A 19,480-nucleotide genomic window follows, 5' to 3' on the forward strand; every position below is an offset into this window, starting at 1 on the left:
CTTACAGAAATTTACTTTATGAAAATAACTGTGGCTATTGTCAAAGATACACATGTAGGTAGTTAAGGCCCAGCAATAAAAATATATTAGTTTAAAAAATTATATATAGCATAGCAGCACAATGGAATTTATGGTCATTATAGATGATATGAGAGATTATTTGACAATATGGCAAAATGTTATTTTTTAAAAATGCTTATTTATTTATTTTGAGAAAGAGAAAGAGCACACATGAGTGGTGAAGGGACAGAGAGACAGGGAGAGGGAGAACCCCAACCAGGCTTTGCACTGTCAGTAAAGAGCCCAACATGGGGCTCAATCTCATGAACCTTGAGATCATGACCTGAGCCAAAATTAAGGGTTGGTCACTCAACAGACTGAGCAATTCAGGTGCCCATGACAAAATGCAATTTTTATAATAATATAGTTTTCAATAGTAACATTTGTAATAATTTTATAATTATTATTAAACAGAAAAGCGGGTTACAAAAAATATGCCTAATAATCCATTTTGGCAAAAAGTTTTATAAATGTAAAAATTACACATATAAAACGTAGTATAACAAAATATGTGACTCCTTTATATTTTAAAATGTTCTATAGAGATACTATTGTAATTTCAAAATAAGAAAAAGATAGCAAGTGAGAAAAGATAAGATGTTTGAAAATCTTCCGCCAGAAAGTGCATATGAATATCTTATCTATTAGTCTTTCTACATACAAATTAGGCAAATAGTACTTCTGTCCATTTAAGATATATTGCTTGGGATTCCTGGATGGCTTGGTCGGTTAAGTATCAACTCTTGATTATGGCTCAGGTCATGATCTCACTATCCAGCCCCACGTTGGGCTCTGGGCTGACAGCGTGGAGCCTGCTCAGGATTCTCTCTCTTCCTCTCTCTTCCCCTCCCCCATGTGTACACTTGCTCTCTCTCTCTCTCAAAATAAATAAACTTGAAAAAAGAAAGGATATATTACTTAAGTTTAGTCTCAGACTAAAAATGGAGGTAGGGTTGAGTAGTGAAGAGAGGAGATAATGTAAGAGGGTGTAAGAGAGATCTTCTGCTTAAATAAAAGTAGACCCTATAAAAAGAATCCTGAACAAGGAGCCAATGAAATAGGTTTTGTCCTAGTTGTACTCTCAATAGCAATTTCTTTTTAGAATCCCAGAAGAGAAGATGGAGGCTTTCTGTTGCGTGTGTGTGTGTAAGAGATTAAAACTCAACATTATGGTTTACCAAAGAAAATAAATAAGAAATGTTATTAAAATAGATATTTTCTATTTGAGGTGCATACTTGCCTTTGGGTTGTTTGCATCAAATAGACCAGTTGAAAGTCCAATCAGCAAGGAATTCTTGTTTTTATTTTTTGGTGGTGAATCAGAGCGAGATCGAAGTGGAAAGGATTCTTCTGGTGAACACAGAATTGATTGAATTTGAGAGACTACGTTGAAGTGTTTTGAAAGAACCACTCTTTGGAAAACTGGTTCTGGTTGCACAGATTTATCTACATCACATTTGGAGTGCTGAGAATCATCTATTTCAGTTCCTGTGGTATAAAGGAAAGATTTTGTGATAAGTCTATATAGTACTTAAATAGTTTTATGTGATATTGAAAAAGGCACAGTATTCAACATGGATTCTAGCAAAAACCTCCATGTCTATCAAGAAAACAAAACCAAAGTATTTATGTGATTATATTACCTTACAAATAATCTTTGGATATTAGGTTTTATTTTCAGAAAGCAGATTAATTGGCTATATACTTCCATTAAATGCAAAATATGTAGACACAAATGTAAGGAAATGTGAAAACACACTGTTTAGACACTCATATTTACCTCCAGTTTATCTTTGTTCCTATAGGTTAGATAGGAAAAATTCTATTTCTCATATTTTAATTAATACTATTAAAAACAAGACAATTTACTTAATGTTCTTAGTATACTGGCTTAATTTTAGCAAGCAGTTCTTTTTGTTTTGAACATTCAATAAAATAATCAGCCAAAAAGTTATTTATTTATTTATTTATTTATTTATTTATTTATTTATTTTTGAGACAGAGAGAGACAGAGCACGAGCAGTGGCAGGGCAGAGAAAGAGGGAGACACAAAATCCAAAGTAGACTCCAGGTTCTGAGCTGTCATCAGCACAGAGACTGATGTGGGGCTCGAACTCACGAGTGGTGAGATCATGACCTAAGTTGAAGTTGGATGCTTAACCAACTGAGCCATTCAGACTCCCCTTGGCCAAAAAGTTTTACTGCCCATGTTGCCAAACAATCCAGGTTTATTAATGAGAACCTAATGCTCTATGACTACTACATTTTTTTAAATGAATGAGGTAACTGACAAGAAATGCTGGCTATTAATATGTTGTCCAAATAAAAGATTCACATTAACAACCTTCCAGAAAGTATTTAGTCTAACACAACAAGGCTTACTTATATCAACTTCACTAAGGTGGTCCACATTCCTTGGGATTCCATCTTCAGTAACTTCATCTTGCTGAACAATGATCCTATCTTCCAACCTGCCCAGATGGATACATCAGTAAAAATACAATTTACTAGAAATAAAAGCACTCGTAAATTAAAAAAGAAAAAAGAGTACAAGTTCACCAGAATTCTATGATCCCTCTTCCAAATATTTTCCTCATGTGTGTACAGATATACATATTTTTCTCTCATAAGCACATTGTATTTTTTACCCTATTAAAACCTTCACCAATCACAGTCAGTCACAAAAGCCAGCCTCACCACTTCTTGTAACAGTGGTTCCCAAAATGTGGCCTCTAGACATTAGGAACACACAGAAACTTGTTCAAAATGCAATTTCTCAGGGCCTACACTGGACCTATAAATCAAACCTTTGGAGACAGGCCCACCAATTGATTTTTTTTATTTTTTATTTTTTTTTTATTTTTTTAATATATGAAATTTACTGTCAAATTGGTTTCCATACAACACCCAGTGCTCATCCCAAAAGGTGCCCTCCTCAATACCCATCACCCACCCTGCCCTCCCTCCCACCCCCCATCAACCCTCAATTTGTTGTCAGTTTTTAACAGTCTCTTATGCTTTGGCTCTCTCCCACTCTAACCTTTTTTTTTTTTTTTTTTTTTTTTTTTTTTCCTTCCCCTCCCCCATGGGTTTCTGTTATGTTTCTCAGGATCCACATAAGAGTGAAACCATATGGTATCTGTCTTTCTCTGTATGGCTTATTTCACTTAGCATCACACTCTCCAGTTCCATCCATGTTGCTACAAAAGGCCATATTTCATTTTTTCTCATTGCCACGTAGTATTCCATTGTGTATATAAACCACAATTTCTTTATCCATTCATCAGTTGATGGACATTTAGGCTCTTTCCATAATTTGGCTATTGTTGAGAGTGCCGCTATAAGCATTGGGGTACAGGTGCCCCTATGCATCAGTACTCCTGTATCCCTTGGATAAATTCCTAGCAGTGCTATTGCTGGGTCATAGGGTAGGTCTATTTTTAATTTTCTGAGGAACCTCCACACTGCTTTCCAGAGCGGCTGCACCAATTTGCATTCCCACCAACAGTGCAAGAGGGTTCCTGTTTCTCCACATCCTCTCCAGCATCTATAGTCTCCTGATTTCTTCATTTTGGCCACTCTGACTGGCGTGAGGTGATATCTGAGTGTGGTTTTGATTTGTATTTCCCTGATAAGGAGCGACGTTGAACATCTTTTCATGTGCCTGTTGGCCATCCGGATGTCTTCTTTAGAGAAGTGTCTATTCATGTTTTCTGCCCATTTCTTCACTGGGTTATTTGTTTTTCGGGTGTGGAGTTTGATGAGCTCTTTATAGATTTTGGATACTAGCCCTTTGTCCGATGTGTCATTTGCAAATATCTTTTCCCATTCCGTTGGTTGCCTTTTAGTTTTGTTGGTTGTTTCCTTTGCTGTGCAGAAGCTTTTTATCTTCATAAGGTCCCAGTAATTCACTTTTGCTTTTAATTCCCTTGCCTTTGGGGATGTGCCGAGTAAGAGATTGCTATGGCTGAGGTCAGAGAGGTCTTTTCCTGCTTTCTCCTCTAAGGTTTTGATGGTTTCCTGTCTCACATTCAGGTCCTTTATCCATTTTGCCACCAATTGATTTTAATGAATACCAAAATAATTCTAATACTTGCTAATGTCTGAGAACCACTACTTTAAGCAATCAAAATGCCCCTTAAGAGTGGAGAATATAAAACAATCATGCTATACTAATACTGTAAAATATCATGCAGCTGTTAAAAAAAATGAAACAGAAATCTATGTGAAATTCTATATAGAATGATAGTTAATGTATTATTAACTAAGCAAAGTAATCTGCAGATCAGTTAGTATTAAATGGTGTTAAGGTTCAAAAATGGTGTGTAGCACAGTACAAAAAAAATAGAATGATATGCACAGAAATGTTTTAGTTCTTGAAGAGAGTGAATTAATTAAGGGAAAAAAGGTAAAGAAGAACTAACAATTTTTATTTCAATAGAGCTGGGAATTAAATTCATGTATTTTTTTTAACAAAAATTTAAAGATTGGAATAATACAGTCCAAAGATTTGAAACAAATCCAGAAAAAGATGCTCGATATCACTAACCATCAGACAATGCAAATCAAAACCAAATAAGATATCATCTCATAACAAAGATAGATATTAGCTGCATCTATTATAATCCTTTTACAATATATACAAATTAAACCATCATGCTGTATGCATTAAACTTACAGTGATACAAGTCAATTATTTCTCAATAAAAATGGAAAAAAGGAATCATTTCAATAAATATGAACTGGTAACCACCTCCAAAAAAGATGTCATCTTATACCTGTTACAACGTCTATTATCAAAAAGAACTAAGTGTTGGTAAGGATGTGGAAGAAAAGGAATCCTTGTGCACTGTTGGTAAGGATGCAAATGGTGCAGCCACTATGAAAAAGAGTATGGAGATTCCTCAAAAAATTAAAACCAGAAATATAATACAATCCAGTAATTCCACTACTGAGTATCCAAAGAAAACAAAAACACTAATTCAAAAAGATCTATGCTTCCCTATGTTTATTGTAGCATTATTAATTAACAACAGCCAAGATTTGGAAGCAACCCAAGTGTCCTTTGACAGATGAATGTGTACACGCATGCACATACTGGAATATTACTTGGCCATAAAAAGGAGTGAAATCTTGCCACCTGCATAACACAGGTAGACATGGAGGGTATTTATGCTCAGTGAAATAAGTAAGACAGAGAAACACAAGTACCATATGATTTCACTTATATGTGAAACCAAAAAAAAAAAAAAAAAAAAAAACAAAAAAGAACACAGAAAGAAACATAAACCAGGAACAGACCTATAAATACAGAGAATAAACTGGTAGTTACCAGAGGGAAGGAAGGTGAGAAGATGGGAAAAAGGGATGAGGGTTAGTGGGAGGTCCAGCACTATTTACAACTGACAAAAGGCAGCAACAATCCTGGAAACGACCCACCATCATCTGCTGAATGCCCACCAATTGCTGAACGGATTAAAATATATGGTATATTCCACATAATGGATTTTCAGCCATAAAAAGGAATGAAGAAGTGTATATCCTACAAAATAAACTTTGAAAACATTATGTATGGTTAAGTGAAAGAAGCCAAATACAAAAAGCCACGTACTAAATGATTCCATATGAAATATCCAGAATAGGCAAATCCATAGACAGAAAGGAAATTAGCAGTTGACAAAGGCTGGGGGAAGGGGAAAATTGAAAGTGGCTGCTTAATGGGAGTCAGGGTTTCCTTTTGGGGAAATGAAAATGTTCTGGAACCACACAGTGGTAATGGCTACACAACACTGTGAATGTACTAAATACTACTGAATTATACACGTTAAAATGGCTAAAATGGTAATTTTATGTTATATGAATTTCACCTCAACCAAAAAAAAAGTAATATTCCTTTTAGAATTCCCCTAACTGCTCAAATCCTAGTTGACTTTACTGTTATCAGTTTGGTATATATCTTACCATATTTTTCCTTTAAATTTACATAAATATAATATAGTGTTAATATACAGAAATGCTTTTTTACCCAATATCATTTTATTTCATTAATTATTTGATATTTGGGGCATGTTTACATATTAATACATGAAGTAACATTTTACTATTTAAAGTGCTGTATACAATACATAATGCAGCATACAGAAACTATTTTTGGCAACTTCCTTATTGATTATTTAGACTCTTTCAGATTATTTGTCGACTTTCCTACAATAAACATTCTTGCATATGCCTCTTTGTACCCATGTGTGAGTAATCTTAGAGTAGATACCAAAAAATAAAAGATATATTTTATACAAAATGTACATTTTAAACTAACAAAACTGGGAAATGGATCTCCAAATTGGCTCTCCCAATTAATATTCATATTCATAATGTTTCAAAGCACCTAATTCCCAATCCCTCACCAATATTTGATGCTATTACTTCCCTTCCTCCTGGCTTCATATTATTTTATGAAGAAACTTTCACTGGATACACCTGAACTCTGGCCTGCCTTTTATTTACTTCTCTCCTTTGAGGGAGAACAAGTATCTGACATTCATACATCCATAGTTCTTCACTGAGTAAAGTTAGTCAGAACTTAGGAGTGTGATGTCTTTTTTTCCTCAGTAGTATTGACTCTCTATAATCCATAAAATACCATACAATTGTATTTACTAACCATATAATATGGTTTTCTCCTTTGATAACAACTATATTCATATTATTTTCCCATTTTTTTCTCTTGGACTTTTTTCTTATTAATTTACATGAATTCTTTATGAATTCTGGATATTAATTATTAGGTTGCCTCCCATTTTTTGACATTTAGGTCTTTAATAAATTTGATATTGTTGTGTTGAATGGTGTTAGAAACAAAACTAACATTTTTTTTTTCCAAATCGTGTTATTTTAAGTGCTGCATATGCTGTGTAGTATACAGAAACCCAGTATTTTTAACAATTTCCTTATTAATGATTATTTAGACTATTTCATATTATTTGCTATGATAAGCATTCTTGCATACATTCCTTTTTGCCCATCTTCAAATCCAGCTCATCTCCTGTTTTTATATATAAAGTTGTCTTGAAACAGCCACACTCATTTGTTTATGTATCATCTATGGCTGCTTTTGCAATACCTAGGCAGAGCTGAATAGCTGCATCACAGACCAAATTGTGTATCTGAGGCTAAAATATTTACTAACTGGTTCTTCTTCTTTTTTTTTTAATTTTTTATTTATTTTTGAGACAGAGAGAGACAGAGCATGAGCAGGGGAGGGGCAGACAGAGAGGGAGACACAGAATCCGAAGCAGGCTGCAGGCTCCAGGCTCTGAGTTGTTAGCACAGAGTCCGACGTGGGGCTCGAACTCACAAACGGAGATCATGACCTGAGTTGAAGTCGGATGCTTAACCGACTGAGCCACCCAGGCGCCCCCTAACAGGTTCTTATAGAAAAAGATCGACTGTCCCTGCTATAGATCATGACAAAGGAAGAAACTTCTAATTACTTTTTATGAAGGAAGCATAACAAGAATAACAAAATCTAACAAAGATTTCTCATAACAAAAGGAACTGCAGATGATTCTTTGCAAATATTAATATAAAAATCATAAAATACATAAGTGCATTAAATAATATGTCATGACCAAGAAGAGTTTACTTAAGGTATGCAGAATGGTTTATATTAATATATTAATATAATTAATTATACAGTTAACCCTTAAACAACATGGGGGATGGGGTACTGATTCCCCCATGCAATCAAAAATGTGCATATAAAATTTGACTTCCCCCCTGGGGCGCCTGGGTGGCTCAGTTGGTTAAGCGTCTGACTTCAGCTCAGGTCATGATCTCACAGCTCTTGAGTTCGAGCCCCGCGTTGGGCTCTGTGCTGACAGCTCAGAGCCTGGAGCCTGCTTCTGATTCTGTGATTCCCTCTCTATCTCTCTCTCTCGCTCTCTCTCTCCCCCTCCCCTGCTTATGCTCTCTCTCAGTCTCTCAAAAAATAAACGTTAAAAAATTTTTTTTTAAAATTTGACTTCCCCAAAACTGAATTATTAATAGACTACTGTTGACCACAGTGTTAATGATAACATAAACAGTTGATAAATACATATTTTACATGTATTATATGTCATATTTTTAAAATAATACCTAACTTTTAATTATTTTTTCAGTGTTTCAAGCTACACAGTTCACCTACAACTTCTTTCAAATTAGCATGAGTCTTCAAAAATTTTCCAATATATTTATTGAAAAAAATGTATATGAAGACCATGTATAAAAAGATCAATGCAGTTCAAAACAGTGTTGTTCAAAGGCTAACTGTACTAATAAATAAAGGAAAACATTTATATGAACGGTTCTATAGAAGCTGAAAAGTCATTCAATAAAATTCATTCCTGACTTTTTAAAAAATCAGTAAAATAGGGAGCCTGGGTGGCTCAGTCGGTTGAGCGTCCGACTTCAGGTCAGGTCATGATCTCACAGTCCGTGAGTTCGAGCCCCACATCAGGCTCTGTGCTGACAGCTCAGAGCCTGGAGCCTGCTTCTGATTCTGTGTCTCCCTCTCTCTCTGCCCCTCCCCTGCTCATGCTCTGTCTCTCTCTGTCTCAAAAATAAATAAAAACATTAAAAAAATTTTTTTAAATCAATAAAATATTGATACCTATCTCAGTTAAAAAGTATAGTTATGCCTAATGAGGATTCACAACAGAATCATCTTCACTAAAGTCAAGAAAACACACAGATACCCCCTATTTCCAATATTTAACATTGTATAAAAGATACAAAGACAATTACAGAAAAAAAAATAGTGTTAAAAAAATTGGAAAGACATAAAATCATCACTTTTTTCATATGATTATATATCTGAGAAAAGCAAAAGATTCAACTGAAAATCTATCATGAACAATAATGGGGTACAAAATCAATGTAAAGAAATCTACAACTTTCTGGTTACAAGATCTCATAGAAGAATAGGGACCATTTATAACACCAAACAAAAGATAATTTATCTAGTAACAAGCTTGCCAATAAAAGTGTAAAACCTAGATGAAGGAAACTATAAAAATACTCAAAACTTCTATCATGTTCTTCATGGACAGGAAGAAAACAACAGTTGATTTTCCCTACATTAATTTATGAATTTAACACCCCACTAAAATACCAAGTGGTATTTTTTCCTAGGGGAAAGTGGGTGAAATTTAGTAAATTCTAAATTCAAATGAAATATTACACAAGCAAGAATAGCCAAGAAAACCAAAAAAGAAAAACAATGGAAGGGAATTAGCCTTAAAGGATCTTAAAATATATTTTACATTTTAACTGAAATAGTGTGTACCAGCACACTGTATAAAGACCAATGGAGAAAAAATAAAGACAGATCAATGGAATAGGGGGAAAAAGCATAAGAACAGCTCAAATAATTAAGATAGTTTAGTACATATTAAAAGTGGCATTTTTAATCTGTGCAGGAAAGATGGACTTTTTAATAAATGGAATTGGACAACTGGGTAGCCATCTGGAAGAAAAACTAAATCCATACACCAGGATAAATTCCAAATAGATTAAAGATTTAAATGTAAAAAGTGCCCATGTAAAAGTACTAGAAAAAAAGATTGAAAAATTTCTTGAGAACCTTAGAAAGAACAAAGTATTTCTGAATGATTATTAAAATCCAGGTAAACATGACAACTAAAACAAACAAACAAACAAACAACAAACTTCTGCATGGCAAAAAAATATATACATAAATGGTCAACAGGGGGAAAAGTGTTGCAACTCATAATAACCACAGCAAATATTTCTGATATTTAATGAGTTCTTACTAGTTTATAAAAGACCAACAACCAAATGTTTAAAATGGGTTAAAGATATATACAGAGAACTCACGGAAAAGGAAATACACATGAAATTTAAACATTTGAAAAAATGTGCTCACTTTACCAATAATAAGAGATAAACCAAGATATTATTTCTTAACCTATTGGGTTGGCAAAAATAAAAAACTTTGATACTAAGTTTGGCAAGGCTAGGGGAAATGGGAAATGGGAGGTTTCATACATTCTTTCTGAGAATGTAAATTGGTACAAACCCTGGGAAAAACAATAAATGAATTACAAATGCAATTTATAAAAACACAATTGACCCAGCAATTATACTTCTATGTATCTATCCTACATGATATATACACACAAAATGACCTATGTAAAAGGTTATTCATTGCAACATCATTTGCAATATCAATTAGTGTAGAATAACAATTAATGTAGAAGACTTATTGAGTTGTGGTATATCCATACAAGGGAATACTAAGTAGCCATAAAATAAGAAAAAAAGATGAAGTTCTCTACGCATTAATATGAAAAAATGCCCAGGTTACTGACTAAAAGTAAAAAAGGTGAAAGTACTGTATCCATTATACTAGCAACTTTATTTAAAAGGGAGGGAGACTATACACTTTTGCTTTGTATAGATTAAAAATATCTGGAAGGAGGAGACAATGGGAATTTGCTGGATGAGGACAGAGTAGAAAAACAGACTTTTTTCTCTATAACTTTATATACTTGATTTCTGAACCACTTGAGTGTAATACTTTTCCAAAAATTAAATTATTTATAAGGTATTATAATAATAGGATACAAGGCAGTATTAGGTTATTACAGTATTTTAGATAAAGGTATTACAAAAGGGACCCACATTTTGAAATGTAAGGAAAAAGAGGTAACATACTCAGTTTCCTTTGTATCTTTTATCTCACTAATCCATACATCAATAATCGTGCATGGCAAGCTACCATTTTTGTTTGCTCCATCTGGCTCTTGTAGAACTTCTGTTTCCAAGCCATCAGGTTCTGAAAAGCAAAAACATAACAATAAACATGTCTCAAAGCAAAATCCATATATAGAAATTTGAATAAATTTTCTACAAATGATCACTACCTAATTTTAGGCTAACATACTAATTATAACAAAAAATTAAATATTTTATCTGTAGATCTTTAATCTTGTTAACTCCTGGTTGATATTTTCTTACAGTAAATACTAATGAGAAAAGTTACTGTCTTCATTTGTTGATTTCTCTTTTTCCTCTCCAATTCAGATTCTCAATGCTCTTGTTTAAGCCACCATCACCCTCTTTTTTCCTGGAATCCCGGTAATCTTTCATTCTCTATTTTTAAAGTTTCCAAATAGCTTGTCCTAAAAGATAATTGATACTGTGCCAATCCTTAAAGTTTTTATCCTTTATTCAAATGATTTTTTTTTTTTTTTTTTTTTTTTTTTGCTTACTTGTACGAGGTAAGCACTTGGGGAAAAAATCTTTTATTTTTCAGTGAATAATTATTTATTAGTACCTTAAGTCATACCAATATGACTTATTCTACAAACTAGATTTGTGATTGTATTGCCCTCAAAGTCTAAGGCTCTTTGTAGACAATGTTTGCCAACTTGCACTAAGCTGTATAGCCTCTATTATACGCCTAACAGGGTTTTGGTTGTTGTTTTTGTTTTTAATAAAAGGCATAAGGTACCTACTAACTATACTTCTATTAAGTAAAACTATTTAAGTTACTGTGGTGAGTTAAAGATGGTTACACATCTAGCAAGGTCTAACATTCCTCTCATCTAGAAGGGGCCTCTACCTCCCCTCCCCTTGAATTTGGTCTGGCACTGTGATTGTCTTAACCAATTGAGTATAGTTGAAATGTTGCTATGCCAGTTTCAGCTCTAGTCTTCAAGAAAACTGGCGGCTTCTGCACTGGACTCTGCAAGCCACCATGAAAGAAGTTTATTCTGGGAAGACCACATGGCAAGTTCCTGAGACTAAAATAAGGAGAGGGAACCACCTAAACAGGCCCAGGTGAGCTCTGCCAAGACACCATGCATGGGAATGACACCATCTTGCCCCTTCCTGCATAAGTCCAGCTGACAGGTGAATAGCATTGAGTGGTAATGATGCCACGTGGGAAAGAACTTTCCCAATTCCTAACCCACTAAAGCATGAGATAAAATTAGTTATTTTAAGCCATTAAGTCTGGGGAATAATTTGTTTTGCAGGAACAGATAACTGAAACAGAATTTCATATCTGACAATAGGGTGCTAACACAACAAAAGCTTAAAACATGTGCACTGGTTTTGGGACTTGGCAGCAGGCAGAAGTTAAAACTGCTTCAAGAGGAGACTGTTGATGAGAGACTGGACAGTGAAAAAAATTTCTGGATGCTAGAGAAAAGGAGATTCTTGTTATACAGTGGCAGAAAATTTGGTACTTATAATAACAATGATGATAGAAAATATACCAAAGAGATTTAATGATCTAGCTATGGTGCTATCTAAGCAGAATATTAAAAATGTCAACTAGCTTCTTTAGTAGCCTCTGATAAAGCTCAAGAAGACAGAGATTAATTGAAGAAAGAACTATTTAGTTTATGGCAACAATTTAGAAGAGAAAGCCTAAGTTAATTCCTTCCAGGCAACAGGAGCTTACGGGAAAACATGGCCTCAAAACAAATACTGAATTCAGGGCAGTAAAATGCGGTCTCAGGGCAAAGATGAAGTCAAGTGTATAGACATAAGACCTTCTGTTATGGCACAGAAAGATTTAAAGGCATGCTTCCCAGACTGTCTTTGTTAGACAAAAGGATTTTTAAGAATCTCAACAGCACTGTCTCATAGCTTCCTATGGACAACTTAAAGAAGAAAGGGGCCAAAGAAAAAGGAAAGAAGAAAAGAAAGGAAGGAAGAAGAAAATAAGGAAAGAAGGAGGAAAAAAAAAGAAGAGTGGTCAAATATAGTGAATGTCGATATCATTCATACAAAACCCACAAAATTACTAATTTTCAACTTGCAGAAACACCATCAGCTTGGATTGCAAAGGAAAGAAAGATAGTTTAGAAAAGCCCTTGAGGGCACCAACTTTGGTGCAAAGAAAGCAAGCTAAATTGCTATGCCTGGCTGCCTTTCAGAATTTCTATGGACCAATGATTGATATGTGTCCCCCATTTTCCTCGTTTGTGAAAGGTAGTCCCTATTTTTCTTTCAATACTGAATGTTAGATATATAGAAGGCAAGTAACTTCTCTTTTTTGCTTATAGGTCTTCAGATTAAGAGTAACTATACTCAAAGACTTATACCCAAGAAAACTCATCTCTATATAGGCCTGACTTGGATAACATCTTTAGGCTTTGAGCTCCCAACCTTTTTTTACAGTTTATTTCTTTATTTTGAGAAAAAGTGAGAGAGCATGGGGTGGGAGGAGAGAGAGAGAGAGAGAGAAAGAGAGAGAGAGAGAAAGAGAGAGAGAGAGAAAGAGAGAGAGAGAGAGAGAGAGAGAATCGCAAACAGGCTCTGCAGCATGGAGAATGACATCAGGCTCGATCTCACAAACTATGAGATCATGACCTGAGCCAAAATCCAGAGTTGGATGCTTAGTTGACTGAGCCACCCAGATGCCCCCTAGGCTTTAAGCCCTTTAAATAATAAGATGAGGCTTTAAGAAGGGGTGAGTGCATTGTGCATGTGAGGGAAAATGTAAACAATTTTTGGCTAGTGGCAGACTGTGGGATATTAACAGCTGCAAATTATTTAACACTCTTAATTTGGAGAGTGCTTCATCTCCGTGTGGCTTTAGGCTGGACTTGTGACTGCTCTGACCAATGAAGTGGCAGAAGTGATACTGTGCCAGTTGAGATTAGCTTTTAAAAGTTCAAACAGCTTTTGCCTAGGATCCGTGAGCCCTGGCCCACCATATAAAAAGTCAGACTACCTTGCTGGAAAGAGCATATGGAAAAGGTATGGAGACTACATGAAGAGCAGAGGGGGGGCAGTCTTAACACAGCCTTCCAGCCATATCTGCAAAGACACAGTGAAGCCATCTTGAACCCATCAGACCATGTTGCCGACTTAATACCACTAAGTGATACCAGAGATAAAAGTACATGAATTACAAAAATTAGGTTAGTCAAGCCTTGACTCAACTCCTAATACACAAAATAATGAGATATAATAAAATCATTGTTGTTTTAACACTAAGTTTTGGGGTGATTTATTATGCAGCATTTAAAAATCCAGACCAGTTATTAAACATAGAAAAACATGAACCTAATTTGGGATGAATCACCCAAACATATACACGTTTTGATGATTTGTTTATAAAGGCCTGTTTATATAGAAGAAATTAAGGTATTATTAAATTGAATACAGCTCATTTTGACCTATTAAAATACCATCCACATTTCCTTCTGGTTTCAGTGACGTCTGTGGAGATGCCTCATTAAACTCTGGACTGTTTGTTTCAACAGAAGAATCGACAGTAGCTGACGGATTCATTTCAAGTGAAATATATTTTACTTTTTCTTCTCCAGTAATTAAAGGTTTGTACTTCTCCATTTCAGGAGAAATCTCTGAAACAACAACAAAAAAGAAAAATCATGCTACATTCTCAAAATAACTTGAATTTTACCTGTAACAGCATTTACAGCAAAATTCAAAAATCTCATTCTTACAACAATTACTGAGTAAACGGTTATGTATAAAAATTGATAAATGATTAGGCATGTGATAGCTAAATTTCATTTTAATTATACCTAATGATGTTTAGGGTGAGTAACATATAGTTTACTTTCTTTCTCCTTTTGGTGAAACTAATATTTATGGGCCAAAATGTTGTATTTTAAATCATTAACGAATTGCTTTTATTTGTTTCTGGTAATTGCTAACTACTTCCAATTGCTCAGAAATTCCCCATACTTTTTTTTAAAACTTTTTTTAATGTTTTTATGTATTTTTGAGAAACAGTGCATAAGAGGGGGAGGAGCACAGAGAGAGGGAGATAAAGAATCTGAAGCAGGCTAAAGGCTCTGAGCTGTCAGCACAGAGCCAAATGTGGGGCTCGGACTTGTAAACCGCAAGATCATGACCTGAGCTGAAGTCGAATACTTAAATGACTGAGCCACACAGGCGCCCCACCCCCCCCCCATACTTTTAATTGATGCCAGGAGAGAATGGATTTACCTCAGAACAACTTATTGCAATTATCTATAAGACAAACAAGTCACTCTCATTCATTCCTTGAAGACGTTGCTTTCTAGCTCATAGTCAGGAGATCTCCCCAACACTAATTCTTTCTTAACTAATTTAGTTGATTGCTGGAGTTCCATCAATAATCCTTCCAATCTGGGCCTCTCAATTCCTCTCTAATGAGGAATTTTCAGTGTTAAATATTCTACCTTCTAACATCCTATTTTTCCATTTATCTCCTCAAAATTTTCAGTGTTAAATATTCCACCCTCTAACATCCTATTTTTCCATTTATCTCCCTCTACTACCCCAACTTTAAAAATGTTACCCAACCGTACCTACAATGCCCTGATACTATAGAAACATATAGAAATGTTTATATATATATATATGTATATGTGTGTATATATATATATATATATATATATATATATATTAGCATTTTAAGTTCTTTTTTTTTTTAATATGCAATTTATTGTCAAACTGGTTTCCATACAACACCCAGGGCTCATCCCAACAGATGCCCTCCTCAATACCTATCACTCACCCTCCTCTCCCTCCCACCACGCCCCCTCCCCCCATCAACCCTCAGTTTGTGCTCAGGTTTTAAGAGTCTCTTATGGTAAAACCCACTTTCTGACATATATCTTCAACTCATTTTACCCACATGGAGAAATCTCAACCCCTTATATATTCAATTTTCTGTGTATTATGTTTGCACATACATGGCTGAAATAAGTGGGGGGAAAAAGAGTCTGGCTTACTGTTCTCAATTTCAAATCATTATCACTAAAGTTAAGTGGACACTTTGCGTTGCTGGTAGTCCTACCATAACACCAGAATACCAGGAACTGTGCCTATTTCGGTTAACTTCCTTAGGAAAACAAGTTGTGTATGAGTGTATTTTAGTTATTTTACCTTGTATTTCTTCCTAGTCAATCAAGAACAAAACGATAGTGTTGCTCATGTTTTGAATATCTTCCCTATACCAATGCCTCATCAACAAACTGTGATAGAGGTCACATCTGTGTTTTTGCTCATTCAGCTACTGTTCTGCTATAAAATCATGTCTATTAAAATCAGGAACAAGGATGCCAGTTAGCACCATTATTAAAGATTGCTTTAGAATGCCTAATGAATGTAGTAAGAAGGAAAAGAAATAGAATATTGGATAAAAAACACTAGTTCTTATCAATGATGATATTACCCACACATTTGGAAGATCTAAAATGTCAAAGGAAATAACTTAATGTATTTAAAAAAATAATTCAGTGAGGTGTCTGCATATAAAATTTTACATTGATAGACACACAGAAAGAAAGAATCGCTTTATTTAAAATAGGGGCTCCTGGGTGGCTCAGTCGGTTAAGCATCTGACTTTGGCTCAGGTCATAATCTCATAGTTCATGGGTTTGAGTCCCCCTACCTCGGGCTCTGTGCTGACAGCTCAGAGCCTGGAGTCTGCTTTGGATTCTGTATCTCCCTCACTATTGGCCCCTCCCCAGTTCACACTCTGTCTCTGTCTCTCTCTCTCTCTCTCTCAAAAATAAATAAACATTTAAAAATTTTAAAAAGATAAATTAGAAATAAAAACTTAGAAAGGGAAATAGGAAAAATGTCATCCATAATAAAGACAAAAATACACACATTGCACAAGAATCAATTTACTGAAAAAGCTGTAAGAACTTAAATGAAGAAAACAAAATGTTACTGACAAACACAAAACAAGATGGTGCAAAGATTCAGACATACTTAAATTCTTGAATAGCATAAAAATAACATTCCAAAAATCAATATATAGATTTAATATGATTCTTTTTTTTAAATGTTTATTTATTTATTTTGAAAGGGAGCACAAGCAGGGGAGGGGCAGAGAGAGAGAGAGAGGGAGAGAGAATCCTAAGCAGGCTCCGTGCTGTCAGCACAGAGCCTGACATGGTGCTTGAACTCACGAACCATGAAGTCATGACCAGAGCCAAAACCAACAGTCAGAGGCTCAACTGACTGAGCCACCGAGGTGCCCCAAATTTAATTCTAATCAAAATACCCAATAAAATGAAATTCGTTTGAATAGTAACTATCAAAAAAATAATCCAGAAAAATGTTAGATTTCCAATTAAGATTAAATGTCATGCATGTGTGTGAGTGCCAAGGCATACTCACATGCATGTGTTGTCTATCTAAAGGATTTAAAAATTTGGAAACCTTTTGACCCATTAAAGAAAATTCAGATGATATAAAGAAAAAGACATATTTGCATGAAAATTAAAAAAGAAATCCTTATGGCCAAAAAAAGCATAAGTTAATTAGCAGCATGTGGGAAAAACCTGTGTTGATATACTAGATATAGATTATCTATCCCAGATAAAAATTCACACACAAAAAAAGGGCAATGCCATATAAAAAGGGCAAAGAATATAAATATAATTTATAAAGAAGCAAATCAAAATGGCCAGAAGAATATGACAAGGGAATTAACTACAATCAGAAAATTACAATGAAATCCATTTATAAGACTGGTAACAATAAAAAAAGTGATTAATACTGACAAAACCTGTTTAATATTTGACAATCAATCAACGGTGTTTTCCACGTTAATAAAGAAGAAAAATCATACAATCATCTCAATTGATTCAGAAAAAGAGTTTAAGTTTAATGCTCTTCATAAAACAAGACTAGAAGAGAATTCCTTAATCTTATAATGGATTTTTTTTTTTTTAATGTTTATTCATTTTTTGAGAGAGAGACAGAGAATGAGTGGGGGAAGAGCAGAGAGAGAGGGAGACACAGAGTCTGAAGCAGGCTCCAGGCTCTGAGCTGTCAGCACAGAGCCTGACGTGGGGCTCGAACTCACGAACCACAAGATCATGACCTCGCCAAAGTCAGACGCTCAACCAACTGAGCTACCCAGGCACCCCAATACAATGGATATTTAAATAAAAGACTTGAGCTAATATGATATATTTACCTCCTTGAGTCAAGAACATGGCACTTCTCTATTCAGCATTCTATTGGAAGTCTTAGCATAAGAAGTATAAGAATTGTAAAATATAAAATAACTGTTTTTTAAAATGTTTATTTACTTTTCAGAGAGAGAGACATGAGCAGGGGAGGGGCAGAGAGAGAGGGAGACACAGAATCTGAAGCAGACTCCCGGCTCCAAGCTGTCAGCACAGAGCCCAATGTGGGGCTCAAACTCAAGAGGTCATACAAGATCATGACCTGAGACCAAGTTGGGACACTTGACCGACTGATCCACCTAGGTGCCCCAAATAAAACATAATATTATGGGTTTACAAAAATAACAAGAGAATCTACCAATACATTATTAGAATTAATGAAGGAACTTAAGCAAAGTTGCTGAATATAAAGTCATATACAAAAGTAAATTATATTTCCGCTTTTATACATGAGCCACAGTTATAAAGTAAAATTTCAAAACAGATGAATAAAACAATGGCATCAAAAATTATATAATTTTTGGAATTATCTAACAAGATATATAAAATACCTCTATGGAGAAAACTATAACCTACTGTTGAGAGAAATAAAAGATTTAGATATATAGGAGGATATAAATAGTCATGGACTAGAAAAGTGAATATAGTAAAGATATCAATTTCCTCCAATGTGTATATTCAATATAATCCTAAAGAAACCAACATGATAAGCCTATGCATATGTTCAAGAAAACAGAGGAAGAGATGGGCCAAATAGCTAAATCTATGGGTATTTTCAACAGAGAACTGAAATCTATAAAAGAATATTAAATGGACATTCTAACATTGAAAAATGCAATATATGGGGCACTGGGTGGCTCAGTCGGTTAAACGTCTGACTTCAGCTCAGGTCATGCATGATTTTGTGGTTCGTGGCTTCAAGTCCCACACCGGCTCTGTGCTGACAGCTCAGAGCCCGGAGCCTGCTTCGGATTCTGTGTCTCTCTCTCTGCCCCTCCCCTGCTCAGGATTGGTCTCTCTCTCAATCTCTCAAAAATAAACAAACATTAAAAAATTTAAAAAAAGAAAGAAAAATGCAATATCTGATATTACAAACTCACTGGATTTACTGAGAAGACAGCAGAAGATTAGAGAACACAGAAGACAGATTTAGTGAAATGACAGATCAGTAGAAATACTGGCATAGCTTGTTTTACTGCACTTTGCAGATAACTGTATTTTCTTATAAACGGAAGGTTTATGGCAACCCTGCATGAGCAAGTCTGTCGGTGCCATTTTTCCAATAGCATGTGCTCACTTTGTGTCTTTGCTGCATTTTGGTAATGGCAATATTTCAAACTTTTTCATTATTATTATATTTGTTACAGTGATCTGTGATCAGTGATACCTCACTGAAAGCTCAGATGATAGCATTTTTTAGCAATAAAACACTTTTATTTTTATTTTTTTTTTTTTTT

At 34.7% G+C, this 19,480-nt stretch overlaps 1 protein-coding gene across 10 annotated transcripts in view; it reads right to left on the reverse strand.

The window, feature by feature from the left end:
* The window catches only part of NEK1 (NIMA related kinase 1), a 212,095-nt gene that overhangs the window by 37,489 nt on the left and 155,126 nt on the right, over nucleotides 1-19,480 (reverse strand). For 7 of the 10 annotated variants that reach the window (XM_081795587.1, XM_081795592.1, XM_081795586.1 and 4 more), the window contains 4 exons: nucleotides 14,259-14,447; nucleotides 10,777-10,897; nucleotides 2,443-2,531; nucleotides 1,301-1,548 (listed from right to left, as the gene is read on the reverse strand). In XM_081795587.1, coding sequence (XP_081651713.1) covers nucleotides 1,301-1,548; nucleotides 2,443-2,531; nucleotides 10,777-10,897; nucleotides 14,259-14,447 — 647 coding nt within the window. The remainder of the gene's footprint in view (nucleotides 1-1,300; nucleotides 1,549-2,442; nucleotides 2,532-10,776; nucleotides 10,898-14,258; nucleotides 14,448-19,480) is intronic. The other 3 variants (XM_081795594.1, XM_081795591.1, XM_081795589.1) reach the window with 1 other exon arrangement.

The sequence above is a fragment of the Panthera onca genome, chromosome B1 (assembly GCF_046562875.1).
Source record: "Panthera onca isolate mPanOnc1 chromosome B1, mPanOnc1 haplotype 2, whole genome shotgun sequence".
Classification (NCBI taxonomy): Eukaryota; Metazoa; Chordata; class Mammalia; order Carnivora; family Felidae; genus Panthera; species Panthera onca.